Here is an 18540-nt window from a genome sequence, read left to right on the forward strand (position 1 = left end):
GGGGGGGGGGGGGCAAGGAAAGGAAAGCGGCAAATATAATAGTGCCTACTGGAAGAGCTTTCCCGCTTGCATGAGCTAAGCGACTTTATATGCGCGAGAGCTTATTTACGGCAATTGAAGCTCAACGGCACGAGTAAACTCCTCGCGGAGGTGCTCGGCAATATTCGCTGACGGCATACATGAAAGCAGCTGCAGTCCGGGTATTGCATACCCGAGCGTATTATTACTCGATCCTCGGACTTTCGTTTAAATCTGTGAGAAAAGTGACCGAGAGACTCGATGCACTCGGACGCTTTTCGACGATGAGCGCCCATCATCCATCGACCGAAGGTAATTACTTGCCGCTTTCGGCTCCATTTGTCGTTTTTGTTTTTTTTGCAATCCGATCGTACGAGTCACAGGCATACGTAATTGAATTTATTTTGATGGAATATCTATCCATCTAAATATATATACGGCAACCTATCCATTTAATTATTAATAGATCTGAATTTTGGTCGAATCCCGCCACTTTTTCTCTTAAATTTCACAATGTTCTTGCACACCTTTCGCTAATAGCATAAAACAATAAAAGTAACTGGAGAGAAAAATGTCGCGTAATTATTTTACGCTCCCCTTTTACTTTACGGGGGCTCGTTTTACAACTCGACCATTACTATTTTCATTATCTTTTACAAGATCAATTTTTATTACTTATGACTGCCGATACATGAAAAAGTGTAAACCTATTAGAACGCCAGGGATTGCGAGCGTTGAATTTCCACGAACTCGGTTTTCCTACGACACATTCTTTTATTTTAGAATAAAATATAATGCTGCTGCCCTACACGCGTATTGCATTAGCAAGACGTGTATTTTATTTATAAAAGCGTAACGGCAAAAACTTATTAGACGCGTAAATGATATATTATGTTTCATTATTTACGGCGATATAAAAAAACACACACACACCAAAAAAAAAACAAAAAAAAAAACAAAAAAAAAATTGGTTAGAGCGTACTTGCAAATATGAAGCTAATGCAAGAAATTAAGGAGTAAATAGCGAAGTTTTTCGTTCTCCGCCCATTTACGCATAATAATAAACACTTGTATTATTACTTTGTGGCACAACAAAAAGCTACACGATTTAAACTTTGAAAATTAGTTTGCGCAAAATGTAGAGACTTTCGCAGCGATAAACTCACATGTGACCTGTAGGTCCACATAGGGAAAATCTCACCATCGATTTTTTGTCGTTAACACCCCGGCTCCTCCTCCCTCCCTCCCTCCCTCCCACCCTCCCAGAACCCGCATCGTAAAACCTCATTTCCAAATGATTACAAGTCATATAGTGACTAGATGCTTTCAGATTATTCGATTAATCCCGAACACACGATACAACATGTCCACGTTAGCTTAAAGATACCTAATTATTATGGCCACAAGAAAGATTATCAACTAATAATGACCAGATAAAGATAATAACGGCAATATGAACATTTTTAAGAATATGATAATTTAAAAAATTGTCATTCTCAGTTCGTTTCCAGTAATGTGATTTATCATCGACAAATTTAGATTTTCACTTCTTCGATGCCTCTCTATACGTTGCAATTAATTTTTATTACAAAAAAATACGAATATCCAGACTTCTGTTATAATATTCATTAATCATCTGTATATTGTAGATTGCTTAAATAGCTCAATTAATCCATTGGCTTAGCATCTGATTAAAATTTAAACGAAAACTTTTATAGTCCCAACTAGATAATATTTATCCATATCAATAATTACCGTAACCCGCTTACTTTTCGAAGAATTTGAGCTTCTTCCAACCAACCAACCAACCAACCAACCAACCAACCAACCAACAAGACGTAATAAATTAATTTTGCATACAATGAATCGTAAATTATAAGAAAAGATTACTTTTAGTATTATGTTAATTTCACGTATCCCATAAAATTTATCCACAATATCAAAAAATTTCGATAAATAAAGCATTAATCCCGCTGACCAAATTTAAATAGCGAGATACATGTACCGAAAAAGAATTTTAAATTGAAAATTACAGTAAATATAAAATGCAGTTAATTATATTGCCGAACTTCTTAAAGATATTAAATTATCTTAAGATTTATTAGATTATCACGAGTTAAATTATTAGATGTATAAACTTTTCTTTCACAAATGCAAATACAAATTTTTCTATTGAAAAATGTATGTTTTGATAAAAGATCTTATAGAAATACAATGACATTAGATTCCTTTGGAATATAAAATGAATTTTATACAATAGAAAGTTATAATATGACAATAGATTTTTTTTCTCTATGCGCCATCCATTAGTTTCTTCGATTTTATTATATTTGGGAGAAAAAAAAAAAAAAAAAAAAAAAAAGTTATTTAATTTATTTTAATAACTGCTTGAAAAGTATCCGGTTATTAAGAATATCTTCATAACGTTAATAATTAATTGAAACTTTGGTCATTAACTTCGATTGATGAATGAAAGTTAACCATCTATTTTAAAGCTGCAAAATTCTTTCCAATAATCTACCCTCGAATAAAAATGTTGAAGAGCTCCATACTGTTTTTCAGCTGCTTTGATTGGCCGAACATTGCACGGATCGCGTACTGATCTCTTTAACCGAAAGCTTCGCATCAGTGGACGACGAACATCGTTAAAACAAGTTGTGCACATTTCTTTCTTTTAACTCTTCTCCCTTCATACAACTAACTTCCTTCGGCGGATTTATATTCAATACCGTTAATGGCTGTCATAAAAGTCATCGATCAAATTTTCGACAAATTTAATAATCAAAGAAACATGAACGCGACCGGGGTGGGACGATTCTCCATCAACTCTATAATGAATCCAAAGCTGCGTATCCACAACATAATCTACAGTCAATGTAGCTTTAACTGACAGTCATTGTATGCAAATTTTGTTACTTTCTGTTCAAAGAAATAGCCCGCAGCCTTGCCTCTGATGTGTAGCCACCGATAGTCTGAACATTTGCTACTTTCAAAGTCCAAGTTTCCTAGGGAATCAATAATGATACAGATATAACGATAGAGTTAGAGTAGAAACGGAGACGGATATATAGAAATAGAAATACATAGACAGATTGTTAGCTAGATAGAGAAATAGTGAGAGTGAAGGAGCGAGCAATGTCGCAGCGATTGAGAGTTAAAGTAAGAGAATAACGAAGAGACGGAAGGAGATAGATAGATAGATAGAGAGAAACCGGGGACAATAGAGTAGAGGAAAGAATAATCAGGGAGAGGATTCAACGCGCGAGATAAAGAGAAAACGGACAGAAGAGCATATTGTAAACGTGAAGATCAGGGGTAACTGAGATACAAAACAGATAAAAAATAAGGAGAAATATAAAAAAAAAAAAAAAAAAGAAGAAGAAAGAAAAGAAAAAGGAGAAAAAAGGGAAAAAGAAAAGGGAATAATATAGGTAAAGTAGTGAAGAGAAAGATGGAATGGAGATAGAGAAGGACAATGGAAGCAAGCTAAAAACAAGCTTAGGAGCATTCAAACGAGTTGTGATATCTCTTTGCTAAAGAAAAATGAGTTGTAAGTGGTCCATTTTAAGTAACGTAATCATAATAAAAGTTTATTCAATCATTTTTCACCTACATTATGCAAACTGCATAGAGCATATTTAAAATATCCTTATTATTCCTCGAGTTATGAAATAATAAAAAATAATAATCATTGGTAGTATATATATATATATATATATATATATATAGGCTGAAAATTACGTAAAAACTCATTGAAAGTTTGACGGATAAACTTTTTATAATATTTTAATTATTCATTTGATATTATAAACACTTATGATATGGATTTGACCTTAATTTGAAAATTATGTCAGTTAAATCTTTCCTTACGCATTATGTTCGGTCTTTGCATTATTATCTACGAAAGATGAGAGTAATGTCATCCTATTTACAATAATGACTTTAATTCATATTCATTCTTATCAACCTGTTAATTATCAATAAACAGGCATATACGTATGAATAGGAACGAAAAAAATTATTCTTGTCAATTGTATTTTAATATTAATTATTATTATAAATATATAGATATTCTCGTTTATCATTCATAATGTAATGCCAATTAAATTACGCATTGTGTGATTAATATGTGACCTGAAATTGTTTACATTTCGCTATTGTTAAATAGAAATTATATTCAAGATAAAAATTGCATTACATTTAAATTATATACGATCATCTTTTAATAAAAAATTTTCTGCTACTATGACAAAATAATAATACCTATGAATACATAATGAGTATGTTGTTGTGGTTGTTCTTGTTGTTTTTTCCGTTTTTTTTTGTTGTTGTTTTTTTTTTTTTTAATAAAATAATTTATTAATAATTTACTTATAATATAATTTATCGGCAATTGAAACACACTGTGTTAATTATTGAATCATATTAACTATTATTGCATATTATTTCGAATAATATTGATGCATATCTCTCCTTACTCAATATTATTTACTTTCTATGATAAAAATTAATGATTAAAAAAAAAAAAAAATAATAAATGACACCGTAAATAATTAATAATACCGTTCTTTCATACATAAATGCATTATTAATTAGTGTTTAACAAACGACAATGTACCCTCGATACGTAATATTCGTGCCGTTAATTCTTTTAAACAAACTCACGTAAAGCAATGTAAATTTCAACAAATATTCACAACCACGATTTTCATTGTGATCGGCAGGAATATAAAATGGTAAACAATAAAATGAAAAACAAATTGGTCTCGAAAGCATGATTCGATCGATTGTGCGTACGATAAGGAAAAATAAACGAGAATACTTTTTTGAATCACCCGACCTTATCGGATAAAATTCGCTAAGGCAACAAAAATAACAGAGGCCGAAGAGGAAAAGCTTCGGAGGGAATTAAGGTTGCACTGTGTTTGTACTTACTTTTCCTTCTCGTTCGCTTCCGGCAATAAAAACTTCACTGCCACGAGCCTTTTGCCAAGGGTTGTAGTCGTGCCATACTCTGGAATTCCTTCCGCTTCCGCGATGTAGACCTTCATTAAAATGGATTTTTTTACCTTTTCAGGGGAGAGTTTTTCTTTTTGCATTTTTCTCATTGAGAGGGAGGGAGAGAGAGAGAGAGAGAGAGAGAGAGAGAGAGAGAGAGAGAGTGCGACGGGGGAGGGGGGAGTATTTATGGAAAATGAAGTCAATCACAAAGGAGGCAGTCCTCTTGTCATGATTATTCTCGAGAGGAAGAATAGAATGGAAAGTTGGAATCAATCTTTCGGGAATATAAAAGAGAGCACTGACGGAAGTATTTATTGTTCTCGCGATAATGTGAAAAATCAAGCTACATTTAAGGTATTAAATTCCTTTCTTCTTAGATTTTTCTCATCTTAATAATGATTAATATTGTATAAATAATGGACTCTGACGGAATGTGTGGTAGCATTATTCTTTAATTTAGATGGACAATGAAATTAAATACAAATATTTTACAAATTATAAATATATATATATATATATATATATATATATATATATGACTTTGCTATTCATCAATTTAATTCATTTATCATGAAAAGTCGCGATAACAGTATGATAAATAACACAAAATGTATTGTAATTAATTAATAAAGTGGTGGTCGGTGGGAGGGGGGAGAGTTTCTTTTTGTAGCTTTTGCTTAACGAATGAATTATTATGTGCTGCTACAATGGAAGTTTTAATTTTTCTACGTGTTATCATGGATGATGTTTATTTAAAATTTCAATTAGTGCCTTGGCTAAGTAAATAATACGTTTACGTCGATAGCGACCACAGAAAAAAACAAACACACGCGCGCGCTCCCGCATCCGTGCACTCACGCGCACACAAACCATAAATACATATACTACATCGAATGAAATTAATATCGGACGTCGTTTTAATTCGAATGTAAATATTTCCACTGTAAATTAACGCGCTCGAGCTTGAAATTTCAAAATTTAGACTAATAAATTATCGAGCAATTATCATTAACTCCAAATTTATTGGCACTTTTCTTACATTGCAATACCGCTACATCCATAACTACTCGGCATAATCGTCCGAGAATTCACCTATTTACTTAATACATATACAAATCGATAAAAACTCCACAGGTGAAGAGTACACTCACCGATCCGAAGGCGCCCTCTGCTAGTTTCGAGAGCATACGAAGACGATGACGAGGGAAGAGGGGCACGCTGGTCTGCTCCAAGCGCTTCTTCAGAGCCGAAAGCACTTCCTGTTGCGTCGGCGACTGCAACACACGAGATCGTTTTTACCCGAGTAATGCTGTGTATGTGCATGCATCTTGGAGATATATAAACATTATATAAACAACGCGATATAATGGATTATTAGATGTCGCGATGCGGGGAAGTTCAGTGGCATATGGCAATGCGATTTCGCTTCCGCATTCGGGCGAAATAAAAAGTACGGGAGTTCAGGTTTGTTGGATAATTGACGATTATCTACCTCGTCGATGCTGGCCGTAAAAATGTCAAAAATAATCAAAAGATTATTTATATAGTTTCGTTAACTTATGACGAATTATGTTGCTCAATGAGCATGAAGAAAATGAAGTTTATAACAATATATGTTGCAAACTATGCAAACTCGTGTTTCTGCCTTTTACGTCAGTTTGGCATTTTTGTAAATTCGTTAAATTATTACTCGCTGCTGACATCTTATACTTCTTATATACATAGTAAGTATAAATTCAGCAGATTGTGCATAGTGTCAATTTCATAAAACTGATACGGGAGAGTGTATTATTTATTTATTTATGTTTTGTTGTTGTTGTTGTTGTTGTCATTATTCCAACAGCTCTTTATATACTTATAATGTTGAGTGAGATATAAAATCATTACTGCACGTGAATAAGTTTCTATAGTATTCTAGTTATAATTGACATATTAGTATAATCTTCCATCATGCCAAAAGTTGCATTATTAGGGATACCACAGAAATCCAAAATTTTATAAAGATTTACATATATATATATATATATATATACTATAAGTATTTTGTCGAAAAATAGCTGTAACATATCGTAAAGTGATATTATTATTATTCTAATTACTTGTTTACGAAAAGATATTTATAAAATATACTTAAAAAGTCTATTTCATTATCCTTATATCTGCTTGTACTGTAAAAATAAGATTCCTCTTATAATGCTCATATTTTTTATTTACAATTTATTAATGCGTAATGCCACCCATACTGCTAAATTTTAAATATTTTATACTTAAATTTCAATATTATTATAAAGCCGATAATAAATTCACCCGTACACACTGTTTTACATATTTATTATAATTATCAATAAAACGAGTACATCTAGAATTTATCAAAAATAATTTAAGTATTGTAAATGAATATTTTTACTCAATGGGCTTCTTAAAAATATAATATAATCGGGAAGAGCGATAAATACATTTATAAATCGTTAGATCGATATAAAGAGCTAAAGCAGTTGAGATGAATATGCTTCAAAACCATCCAACGTATTTATTTATAAAACTGATAAAAAAAAAAAAAAAAAAACTTGAAACTTGAAATTATATAGAAACCTATTTATAGAGATTTATTCATAATATTAACTACATTTTCATAAAAATTATTAATCTCTCTCGGTCGTCTTTCAATTATTCATTATAACAACCTTATGTCCATACTAACAAGATATTCGCGGCGCGTTTAGCCATCAAACTTGTTTACTTTTCGTATTTCTGTTCGACAATACGACATCAAACGAGTCTCAGAATTGAGAAATAGGAACTTGACCTTGACGCTTGAACATGTCATTATAGGCTTGGCATATTGAACAACTTATTACTACCTTCGGTAAAGAATAAAAAATAGATAAATAAAAAGTAAAATATGTATGTGCGAATGGGCGTTGATGATATTTAGTTAGGTAATGATTATAACATAAATTGATTAATCTGTAAAGTTGATTTAGTATTATTTTCTTTATATATAAAATTCAATAGTATTGTACCGATTCTATATAAAGTCCAATAATATTTATCCTTTATATATATATGATAGAATACTATTGTATCGTTTGTTTGTGCACGTCATTGTGTGTGTAGACAGACAGACAGAGAGAGAGAGAGAAAGATAGTTATAGTAAAATGGGGAGTATAGAACGTAAAATGAAAGAATAAAAGAAAACGTGGCAAAGTAAAAAGGGCATGAGATTGAGAGGCGAAGGTGCATGCACACGATTCCATTTCAAATGTTCTTTGTGAAAGCTGTAATACAGTTCGATCAGACTAAGCGCGACATTTCTACAACTTTTCTATGTGCCATACCTACATTGAAAATCGTTCAATTTCTCAACTGCGTCATAAAACTATTGGCACGTACATTTTATAAATACCCTAAACTTCATATATATATATATATATATATATATATATATATATATAATTAGAAACAAAATTGAAAAAAATTAGCCACGTTCTGTTCGTTTGTTAATATTGAAATTTATTATACTATGTTCAAAAAATTTAATCTCGTGATTCCTAAACTCTCCGTAATGGAATTACTATCTGATAAATTAAAAATGTATAGAAACGCTGATAAAATTCAATATAAAATTCTTTAAAAATCCATAGTTTTCAATGTTTAATAACGGTAATAAAAATTTTATCTTCAAGTAAATATTAATTACTATTATAAATTATATTAATCTTTTGGCTTATTAATACATTTAAATATTGTTAAAATCTCTGCCGAGTATTAAAATATTTTACTAATAAACCTATCTTCTGGAAAAATAAAGAATAAATCAATGTTTTAAGCTAGACAGACAGACTCTGTTAAACAGCATCGAATCTGAAAATTATTATTATTAATTTTTGAATTAATGTACAGAAGCTTATTAGATTTTTGATTTGATCAAAATTAAGAATTAGTTTTAATCACTTTGATTTTAGAATGAAATTTCTCCGGAAAAGTGAAGCGCGAAATACGCATGTAAGCGTGTAAATATTTAAAAAGTAAATCATTTTAATGTATGTTGTATTAATTTGTTTTTTACTTAATAAACTACGAAATACTAGTGATAAAGTTTATTAAGGTGAATTGAATTACTTGTTTCTGGCTAAAACTTTCTTATTTCTAAAACTTTCTAATTGGGGATCTTAGTGAAATCAATTAATTTAAAAAAAAAAACTCGACTTACGTATTTGATGTTTAATAATAATAATAATAATAATAAAAAAAAAAAAAATAAAGAAAGTTAATTGGGCAATATTGTTTTTCATTCAATAATAAATAAGAATAAGAAGATAATATATACGTAATGTTGAATTGGTTAAAAATTCAAAGGTATCTAAAAAATTTTTGTCGAATTGTCGAACAAGAAATAGAAGATGCTAAGGAAAGCTGGGATATATGCAAAATGCTTAATGGAATTGTATTTTTTTTTTTTTTTTTTTGAAAACTTGCGCGTACCGTAATGAGCAAAAATCGTATGTATACAAGACATTATTTATGAGATTGTGGATGAGCTGACATCGACTGAGCAAACTTTATCAAGGACAAGGAAACTGCTGTTCGCGGTTGCCCCGATTCTTCGGAATTAAGCATTCGTTTATCCAGTTATTATTGGAGAGAAAAATCGAAGGATTGATCCACAATACAAATTAAGACGAGAAAGGACTATGGTCTTGAGGATTATAAAGTTGCGCATAATAAAATCGCCCATGAAAAAAATAATACAATTTCCAAGCGAGCTATTCTGAATTTAATTTTTTTACTTAAAAATATTTTCGATATATACTAATGAAAATCTATATATAGAATCAACAACAATACAGATACAATGAAATAATAAAATTAAAATTAAATTATTATAAAAAAATCATAAATATCGTATACATACTCTTCTAAAATTATGTGAAACAATTAAATTAAATTGAATATTTAGCAATTAGATAAAAGCACTGTGTACAGAAAATCGTTTAAAGTCGTTAATTTTGTTATTGTAATGTACGGCAATAATCATTGATTTATATCGATCATCAACGATTTTTACGAATTTTTCTGCTACGCATTATTCTTTCATTTATAAGGTACTTATTCACGTGCAGTAATCAGTAAGAATCTAAATATTAAAATAATATCGACTGTTGTCTATAGAAATTGTAAATTCTGCTCTTATCATATCCACGATTGAGCTTATGTTTTTAATTTTGACAATGAAAATTTTAAACCAAGTGTGCCGGTATAGGTGCTTCCACCCAACCCATGCATGCCCCCTTTTGAATCCTTACGCACGACAGAGAATCTCACATTATCAATTGTACATTTTGCATTATTTTTTTAAACAACCTATCGTGCAAGTCCTATCGATCGATATATTGTTTTCTTTTTCGATGCTTTATCGCGGTAATGGGATGATGCACTGATAGCCCAGAGGAGAAGCTAAATCGTCCTTATCACACAATTACAGGAGATATTAAACAATGGAGATATGCTCACCTTCTTGTCATCGGTGCGGTTGCTTCGCGAGGATACCTTAGAAAATACGCTATCCTGGTCACTGCCTGTGCTACTCGTCGCTCCCCCATTGCCGAGGTTCATGCAGGCGCCGTTCAATAGCGGCTGCTGGGTCCCGATCTCCGGCACCGCGTAATCGTAAGACGTGTCGACTGTGCCGTTCGCGTACAGCGCTGCAATGCCAAGCAAACCAACAGTTTCACACCTCTGAGTCTCACGATATTCATTCACCGTGATGATTCACCGCGACTGGAGGGGTTAGTGAGTGGAAGTGATCGATGAATCCCCTATTGATTGGTTAGGTTGCGCAATGAATGTTTATTGAGAAAGAATGTGAATCGAAGATTAGGAGCGCGTTGGTGAGTTAGGAGATTAAAAATGGTGGATAGAAATGGTAGATTTGGGATTCGGCGGTTGATGTACTTGGGATGGATAGTACGCGGACCGTTTGTTACGTCGCGATGTTTGTTAGACTTATAATGTGTTGTTAAGTAGTTGCATTGGAGGATAGTGGAGTGTGCTTTGATGGATTTTGTCGTGAGGTGCGATTGACCATCTGCTGCATACGATTATAATGTTTGAAACGACAAGATATTTGTCACGAAAAAATAGAAGAGTAATTTGTTATGAATTTTTATTTCTGACTGCATAAGTTTCTGTAGAAAAGTATTTGCTTAGCTATCATAACGAGAGTCATACTTTATTAAGAGCGACAATGAATATAACAAATTCGTTTTTCATATACTCTGATTGAATTGACATTACGTTATAATGATATATTGTATCCACTCTTCATGGCTTGGCTTCCAACTACAACCCAAGTTGAAACTATTACTTTGGAAATTGTTAAACTTTAGCCATTATGAACAACTGACACCTGGGCATTATTACAGTTGATCGTCAGTAAAGTTTTAATCCAATACGTTAAAGAGATGATGGCGTTTAACATTGCCCAGCTTCTCCTATCTCAAAACTTTCTAATGACCCAGTTAATTTTTAGAAAATCTACCGTCACTCAGAGTGAAATTATGAACGTTATGTTTTTTCTTTATTTATTATTATTTTTTTCTTTTTTTCTTTTTTTCTTTTTTTTTTTTTTTTTTTTTATTATTGTATTCTGGTTATTAATGCGATTCCACGAGATTACGTATTTCTTAAGATTGTGTCGTAGGCAATTTTGCAAAATATTACGTCAGAACAGACGTAAATAATTTGATGAATTTATACAAATTCTAATTCGTTTTTTATCTAAACGTTCGACTTTCTCGTCGTTTAACAATGTCTTGATAATCATTATTTTACGAATTGCCTATTCTCAAATAGAAACTTAATTCTAGTAGTTATTCTAATTTCCATACGTATTGCATAATATTATACTTATTACTGCTGAATTACTGCTCAATATTTCTTCAATTAAGAGGTAAGTTTCATAGATATTTATTTAAGACAAAATACTCAAACTTTACGACTCGGAATGGCTCTACGTGGCAAAGGTTGACTTCGTGGATTCTGCATGCCATGAGCAGTTCATTGAATTAATGCGAGTACTTTTGCTTAAGTTAGACCTATCCATACTGAAAATCATAGGTGAAAGTTAAATATTGCATGAGTTTTGTTTAGATAGTAAATCGAAACTAATGTTATGTATTTATTTATTTATTTATTTTTTTTTTTTTTTTTTTTTGTTGCTTTTTTATGTTTTTGTTTAATTTTTGTTTTATGAGTAACAGTAAAATGAAACTATGAGGAACGAAAGGACGGACGGTGACAATTAATTGTATAATTGGAATTTGATAATCGATGCTGGCTGGGATAGTAGCTATTTGTTATGGTTATATTTCTCGGGCAGTTACAGCATTAGCGGGACAAAACACAACTATTATAATTACAGCAAAATTCCTATGTGTATTGCATGTATTCCATGGCTGGGTGTGGTTGGGAAAACATTATCCATTGGCGTGGCGAGAATGGAATTTCTAGCAAACACGATCTTCGTCTTGATCGCTTAAACGCAACGCTAATATCGACAGTCTCTCTCCATACAACTATAATGGAATAAAAAATACTACTCACCCGAATGATTGATGCTTGACGATTTGTTGTTCAGCATCATGTCTTTCATCTCCATGACAACGGTGCTGTAGCTGTAGTAGGGCGCGTACTTGAGCGCCTGGTAAGGCTCCTGATAATCGTCCAGCTTGACGATATCGAGGAGCCGATTGCCGAGGTCCCGTGGTAGCGTCGGCAACGAGCCACCCGCGTACCTTAGGTGTTGTCGCCGACGACAGCAGCGAGCGGGAAAAAGAAAACAAACGCACACGGCCACGGATTAAACGGGTTGTCCGGGAGGAGCGGATGGAGGTGGCGTGGTAACGAGGCAGAAAACGACGCGTCAATGTCGGCCGAGCTTTTTGCCCTTGTGGAAGGATGGGACGAGGGAGAGGAAGAAAAAGGCTTTCTTAGCTTAGGTATCGCGTGAGGAAAATTGGACGTGGATGAAGGGGGGGGGGGGACGTGACGGTAGAATGAGTGTTAGCGGTGTGCGACCTGTCGTCGTCTCGGCTTCGTGTGCCTCTTTCGTCGATACATGTGAATTTTTGCTCGAGTACAAGTGCGTTTCACCGCATTGATTGAACATGATTTACTATTAATTTTTTTCCCCTGGCAAGTATAGACGCTTCAATGGGCAACGAGCGATAATCAAAGTATTTAATATTCATAATACTCGATGGTGTTTAACATTTAAATAAGATAAATCGCTCGATTATTTCATTAGACAAAGAAAAAGGAAAAAATTTTAGTACATTACCGTGCAGTGATTAATAACAGTTTAATCAAATATCAGGTATACATTCGTTTTTGAATAACTGCAAATATGTCAAAAGTGTTGCAATTAATATAATTTTATTAATATAATATAACTATAATCATATTAATTTAAAGTAAATTAGAAGAAGTAAAAGTTTCATATTTTGTAGCTCGTTTTACGTGGCTCTAATTATATCTATGGAAATCGTTATCCCTAAAACTTCAATCTTAACTCTATTTGTTCTAATAATTTTTGGCTTCTTATTTAGGAATAATGTGTTTGACGTTTTAACTGCGAAATAATTAACGAATAAGCCATTTTCTATATATGATAATACTTACGATGAAACTTGTAAATTGTAAAATAATATAATCTAACGAAATGTTACAAAGAAATTCGAGATAAAAAAGAGATAGGGTAATAGATGTAGCGCGAGCTAAAAAGAGAAAGTGGAAAAAGTCAAAGAGGGAGTAAAGAAGAGGCATATTCAAGACCACTAACGAGCTTCGTACATTGATTGAGAATTGCAAGAGATAGAGACGAGAACGGGTGAAAGAGAGACTGAGTGCGAGAGAGACAGATAGAGAGAGACAGAGAGAGTGAGAGAGAGTGAGAGAGAGAGAGAGAGAGAGAGAGAGAAGAACGTGCGTGGAGAAAAAGCACAGAGTGAAGAACGAGCGAGTATCGGAAAAACGAGACAGGAACCGAATGAAGAATACGATCACTCGACCGCAAAACGACGAATGATACCTTTCTGATTTTTAAAAAGGGAAAAATTTTATATCCCTTGACCGAATAATCCATAAAATGAACTTTATTAGGAAATTCTATTATTTTACTTATCTTTCATTTGTAAAGGAAAATTTAACATTTTTTAAGAATTTTTTATTGTTTTTATAATTGATTTATAATATTGTAAAAACTGCAAATACCGATGAATATAAATAGGCGGTATAAAAGTTTTTTATCTATTCTATATCGGTTAAATTTGTAATGAAGAATATTATAATTATACATATACGGATTAAATATGAATCTGTGAATTCTTTAAAATTATAAATACAGATAATGAATTTTAGTAAATAATTTAATAATAATACAAGATGAAAAAGGCCAATGGCAATTAAACGGCATTTATATTAACGTTGGCCGTTTATAATACGTAAGTTATTCTGCATAAAAATCAAAAATACGAACGAAGAAATAAAAATGAATAATTTTTGTACATGTATATTGTATTTAAAATATAATTGTGTTGAAAAAAAATAAGTGTATAGAGTTCGAGGAGGGTAGTATTTCAAAACACGTTTTTTCTTGGTAATTTTGTCATTTATTTCGGTTATTAGTTAAGCAAAAAATATAATATAGTTTATATTCTTAATAATATAAATTTAGTATAAAAATACTAAATCATGTACATTCAATGAACATAATATTTAGAAAATTATTTTATAATCGAATTTGTAAATGTGAAAGCTTATAAATATAAAGGAATCGTAAGGTTTCATTCAATTACAAGAGCGTAATTTTCGTGGTTTGAATTACTTTAAAAATTAAATATATTCTACCGATGCATTATAAAATCATATATCAGTATATATATATAGTTTGTATTATGTTATTGTACTTGCGGTATATTTATTATTTTATCTTAGTTTAAAAAAATATATTAGCTTATTGTTTTGGTATAAATATGCCACTAATAATTCTTATCTCATTAGAACACATACCCGAGTGTTTATTTATTATTCTACTCTCACAATAACAATAATAAGATTGACAAAAATGGAGCTCTTAAATTATGAATATTTTAATTATTTGTAAAAAAAAAAAACATTTTTCTATTATTATTCATGTATTTGGATTTACGAACATTGAAATAAAATATGAATTATTTGTAACATTTTGGCGTATTATATTGACGGGGAAAAAAAAAAAAAAAAAAAAAAGAAAGAAAAAAATATTTAAGAAATTTTTATCTATTAATGATGTTGTTGTTGTTGTTGTTGTTGTTGTTGTTGTTGTTATTGATGTTGTTGTCGTTGTTTGCCTTTTATATACACTCATTTAATTTTAACCCTTCGAAGTAAGACATTGGTGACTACGCAAGCTAAAAAAAGATGTAAATACTTCTCTTAAAATAATTTCGCCAATAACGCATTATAATTCTGATGGATTATTAGCTGCGAATAAATGTTGAACATTCCCGGTTTTATTGCATACAACAGATTTGGTGCTTATTTTGCAAGAAATACAATAAAAGCAACTTAAAAAGGAACTTAAAATTACCTTTCCACGGTTTTTAATGATAATCGACAAAAATTTTTAATTATTATTCCCGAAGAAAAATTGGTAAAATTATTTCATTCATTTTCAATGTAAATTAGTAAAAAAAAAAAATAAAAAAAAAAGAAAATACAAAACGGTACTTATTTTTGTATTAAATGCTTCATATTAAATGTGTGTTGTTCATAAATATTATAGTTTTGGTAGAATTTTGGTAAACGTAGTGTCTTCTGTTGAAAAGCTTTTTATAATTATTACAATTAAAAATTAATTTAAAATTCGCTTATACATTACTCTATCATAATTCATTTTAATCATCCTAATTTAAGATACAATTATTACGTTAAATATAAATTTCAAAATTGCGTAATTTTTTTCTTTCTTTCTTTTTTTTTATCCATTTTAAGAATATTATATATTTTTTTTTATAATATACGAGTATGCTAAAAATAAATAAAATTTACTGTTTTAATTGTACGTTAATACTAATTAAATAATATTTTCTGAGCGCCTTAAAAAATCTAATCAATATATTAATTTAATATACGCTAATATTGTAAAATAGTACACGATTAACATTAACACCAAAATATAATTATACAAAACACATTAATATGAGTAATATAAAATGTTATAATTAATTTCTAAAGACTCGTTTATGTATGGTAAAGCTAACAGTGTGACATGAGTTTGTTTTTTATTTTATTTTTTTATTTTTTTTTTTTTTTTTTTTTTTTTTTTTTTTTTTTTTTTGTTTGCTTTAGTTGAGACATAAGTTTAATAATAAGACCTACAAGTACTTTATTATCTCTCAAAATATAAATAACTACATGGCATATAAAAAGTAGATTTAAAACTGTTTCACTTAAATCATTTATTATGTTTTTTTTATTTTTTTTAAGTTTATCGTAAAAGGTATTCCGCGTTTGAACATTTATTTATTCATTTATATATTTGTTTATTTATTTGTTTATTTATTTATTAATTATTATTCTTATTGATTTCTTTCAGCATTAAGAGGAAAACTTATTCTTATTTTACAATTTTAAAATTAATAATAAATATCGTGTTAAATAAAACGATTATACATGTGTTGAAAGGGCAAGACATGAAATACACATTCAAAAATTAATGTATATTATATTAATACATTATTATGAATCGAATTATCAATAATTATTGAAATAAATAATAGAAATGAACCAATTAATTACGTAAGCAATATATATATATATATATTAAAATTACCTGATGAACGTTTTGAATTGGTTTTTGTTCGAAAAATTTACGCTTTACGTTGTAAATTTTACAAATCACTAGACTCCATATAATGCTTTTTTCATTTTAATTAAAATATTTCATTTTAATTGAATAAATAAATTATGGCATTGCATTGACAAATCCTTTTACGTGTCTTAAAAATTGACAAAATACTATATTTCAAGTATTCCGCTGTACTGCGCATGATTTAACGCACATAATACGTATTTACTAGAATAAGAATATGTCAATTATGATTTATTATCATGTAAATCATTTTTTTATTACATCGTTAATTTAATTATGCGTATTCTTGAAAATGGGCTTTCAGGCATAAATATTATTATGAGGTAGATTTTAGTTATGAAAATTCGGCACAATGAAACGTCGTTCGATGCAGTTGGACTCCAATTATTCGATATTTAAGTTCAATATTTCGAGATATTGGTGCAAGAGAAAAGCGTATTTTAGTTATCGAATCGATATAAATCTTCGAATGGCACTGCAGTGATTAATATCTTACGTAATCATCATAATTTCAGAATAAAATGTAATAATTTCAAGCCCGATTAATCCTATTAAAGGCAAAACGTTCTTAAAATTATGTAAAAGTCATGTCGAGTTAAGACTCGTGAGCGGTCGTAATGCAAAACAGACACGGCAATTTATCATTGACAATGAATGTGTAATCCGATGGTACCCGAAATGTCAACTCGCTGAAGCAGGACAACAACTCGGACGTACCTCCCCCCCCCTCCTCCTCCTCCTCACCTCATCGCCCTTCTCTCTCTCTCTCTCTCTCTCTCTCTCTCTCTCTCTCTCTCTCTCTCTCTCTCTCTCCCCATACGCCACGTAATCAATGTCACTCACACGAGCATCGATAAGAAGTAGAAAACGAAATACCATCACGAGACAATGTAGCACAACAAATACCACACAAAGAATTCCTTCGGTGCGCGCAGCAGCCCTTACCCATAATACATAATGAGGCAGGTATTGGACTCGAAGGAATTAGCATTCGCACATTAACGGACGTGACATTAGGAGAAGGCCGATAAGCCGTTGCTCGCGCGATCCTACAAATGGCCACCGAGGAGGTTCGTGAACTCGTCGAGAATCGAAAGCTCATACCTCTCGTCGTCCTCGAGGGTGTAGGCCATGAGAGCGGCGCCCTTCTCCACGGTGGCGCAGGTCGAGCCGAGGTGCGACGGCGGCTTCCCGTTCACCGGGCTGGCGAAGCACTTGCGCTGACGGTGTCGAGTGACGATTAGGAAGATGGCGACAGCGAGGAGGAGGATAACCGCCGTTAGCACGCCGATCACCACGGCCATGTAGGTCGGGTCGTCGTGCTTCGCTTGGGAGACCGGCGGCTCGCCGATGCCCCGTACCGTGCCCTTCTTCTCCACGAAAACATCGCTGAGGGCCGGCGTCTCCGTCGACGTCAGCTCCTCGGCGCTGAAATTCCCATGCGCCACCACTGCAACAATAAGCATTATTATAGGCTCGGTAACGTCGTGGCCCGCACGCCTCTTCACCCTCGCATTTTTATTTCTCGCGTTATTACCTCCCCACCACCACAACTTACAGTGCCTTTCTTTTTCTTTTTTTTTTTTTTTTTTTTTTTTTTTTTTTT

At 31.7% G+C, this 18540-nt stretch overlaps 1 protein-coding gene across 2 annotated transcripts in view; it reads right to left on the bottom strand.

Annotated features, from left to right (window-relative positions):
• The window catches only part of LOC105364960 (discoidin domain-containing receptor 2), a 237779-nt gene that overhangs the window by 12522 nt on the left and 206717 nt on the right, over nt 1-18540 (bottom strand). For both annotated transcript variants that reach the window (XM_011503003.1, XM_011503004.1), the window contains exons 8-12: nt 18039-18384; nt 12626-12816; nt 10535-10725; nt 6171-6293; nt 4954-5063 (exon numbers count right to left, since the gene is read on the bottom strand). In XM_011503003.1, the coding sequence (XP_011501305.1) occupies nt 4954-5063; nt 6171-6293; nt 10535-10725; nt 12626-12816; nt 18039-18384 (961 nt within the window). The remainder of the gene's footprint in view (nt 1-4953; nt 5064-6170; nt 6294-10534; nt 10726-12625; nt 12817-18038; nt 18385-18540) is intronic.

This window comes from Ceratosolen solmsi, unplaced genomic scaffold (assembly GCF_000503995.2).
Source record: "Ceratosolen solmsi marchali unplaced genomic scaffold, CerSol_1.0 scaffold61, whole genome shotgun sequence".
NCBI classification, from domain to species: domain Eukaryota; kingdom Metazoa; phylum Arthropoda; class Insecta; order Hymenoptera; family Agaonidae; genus Ceratosolen; species Ceratosolen solmsi.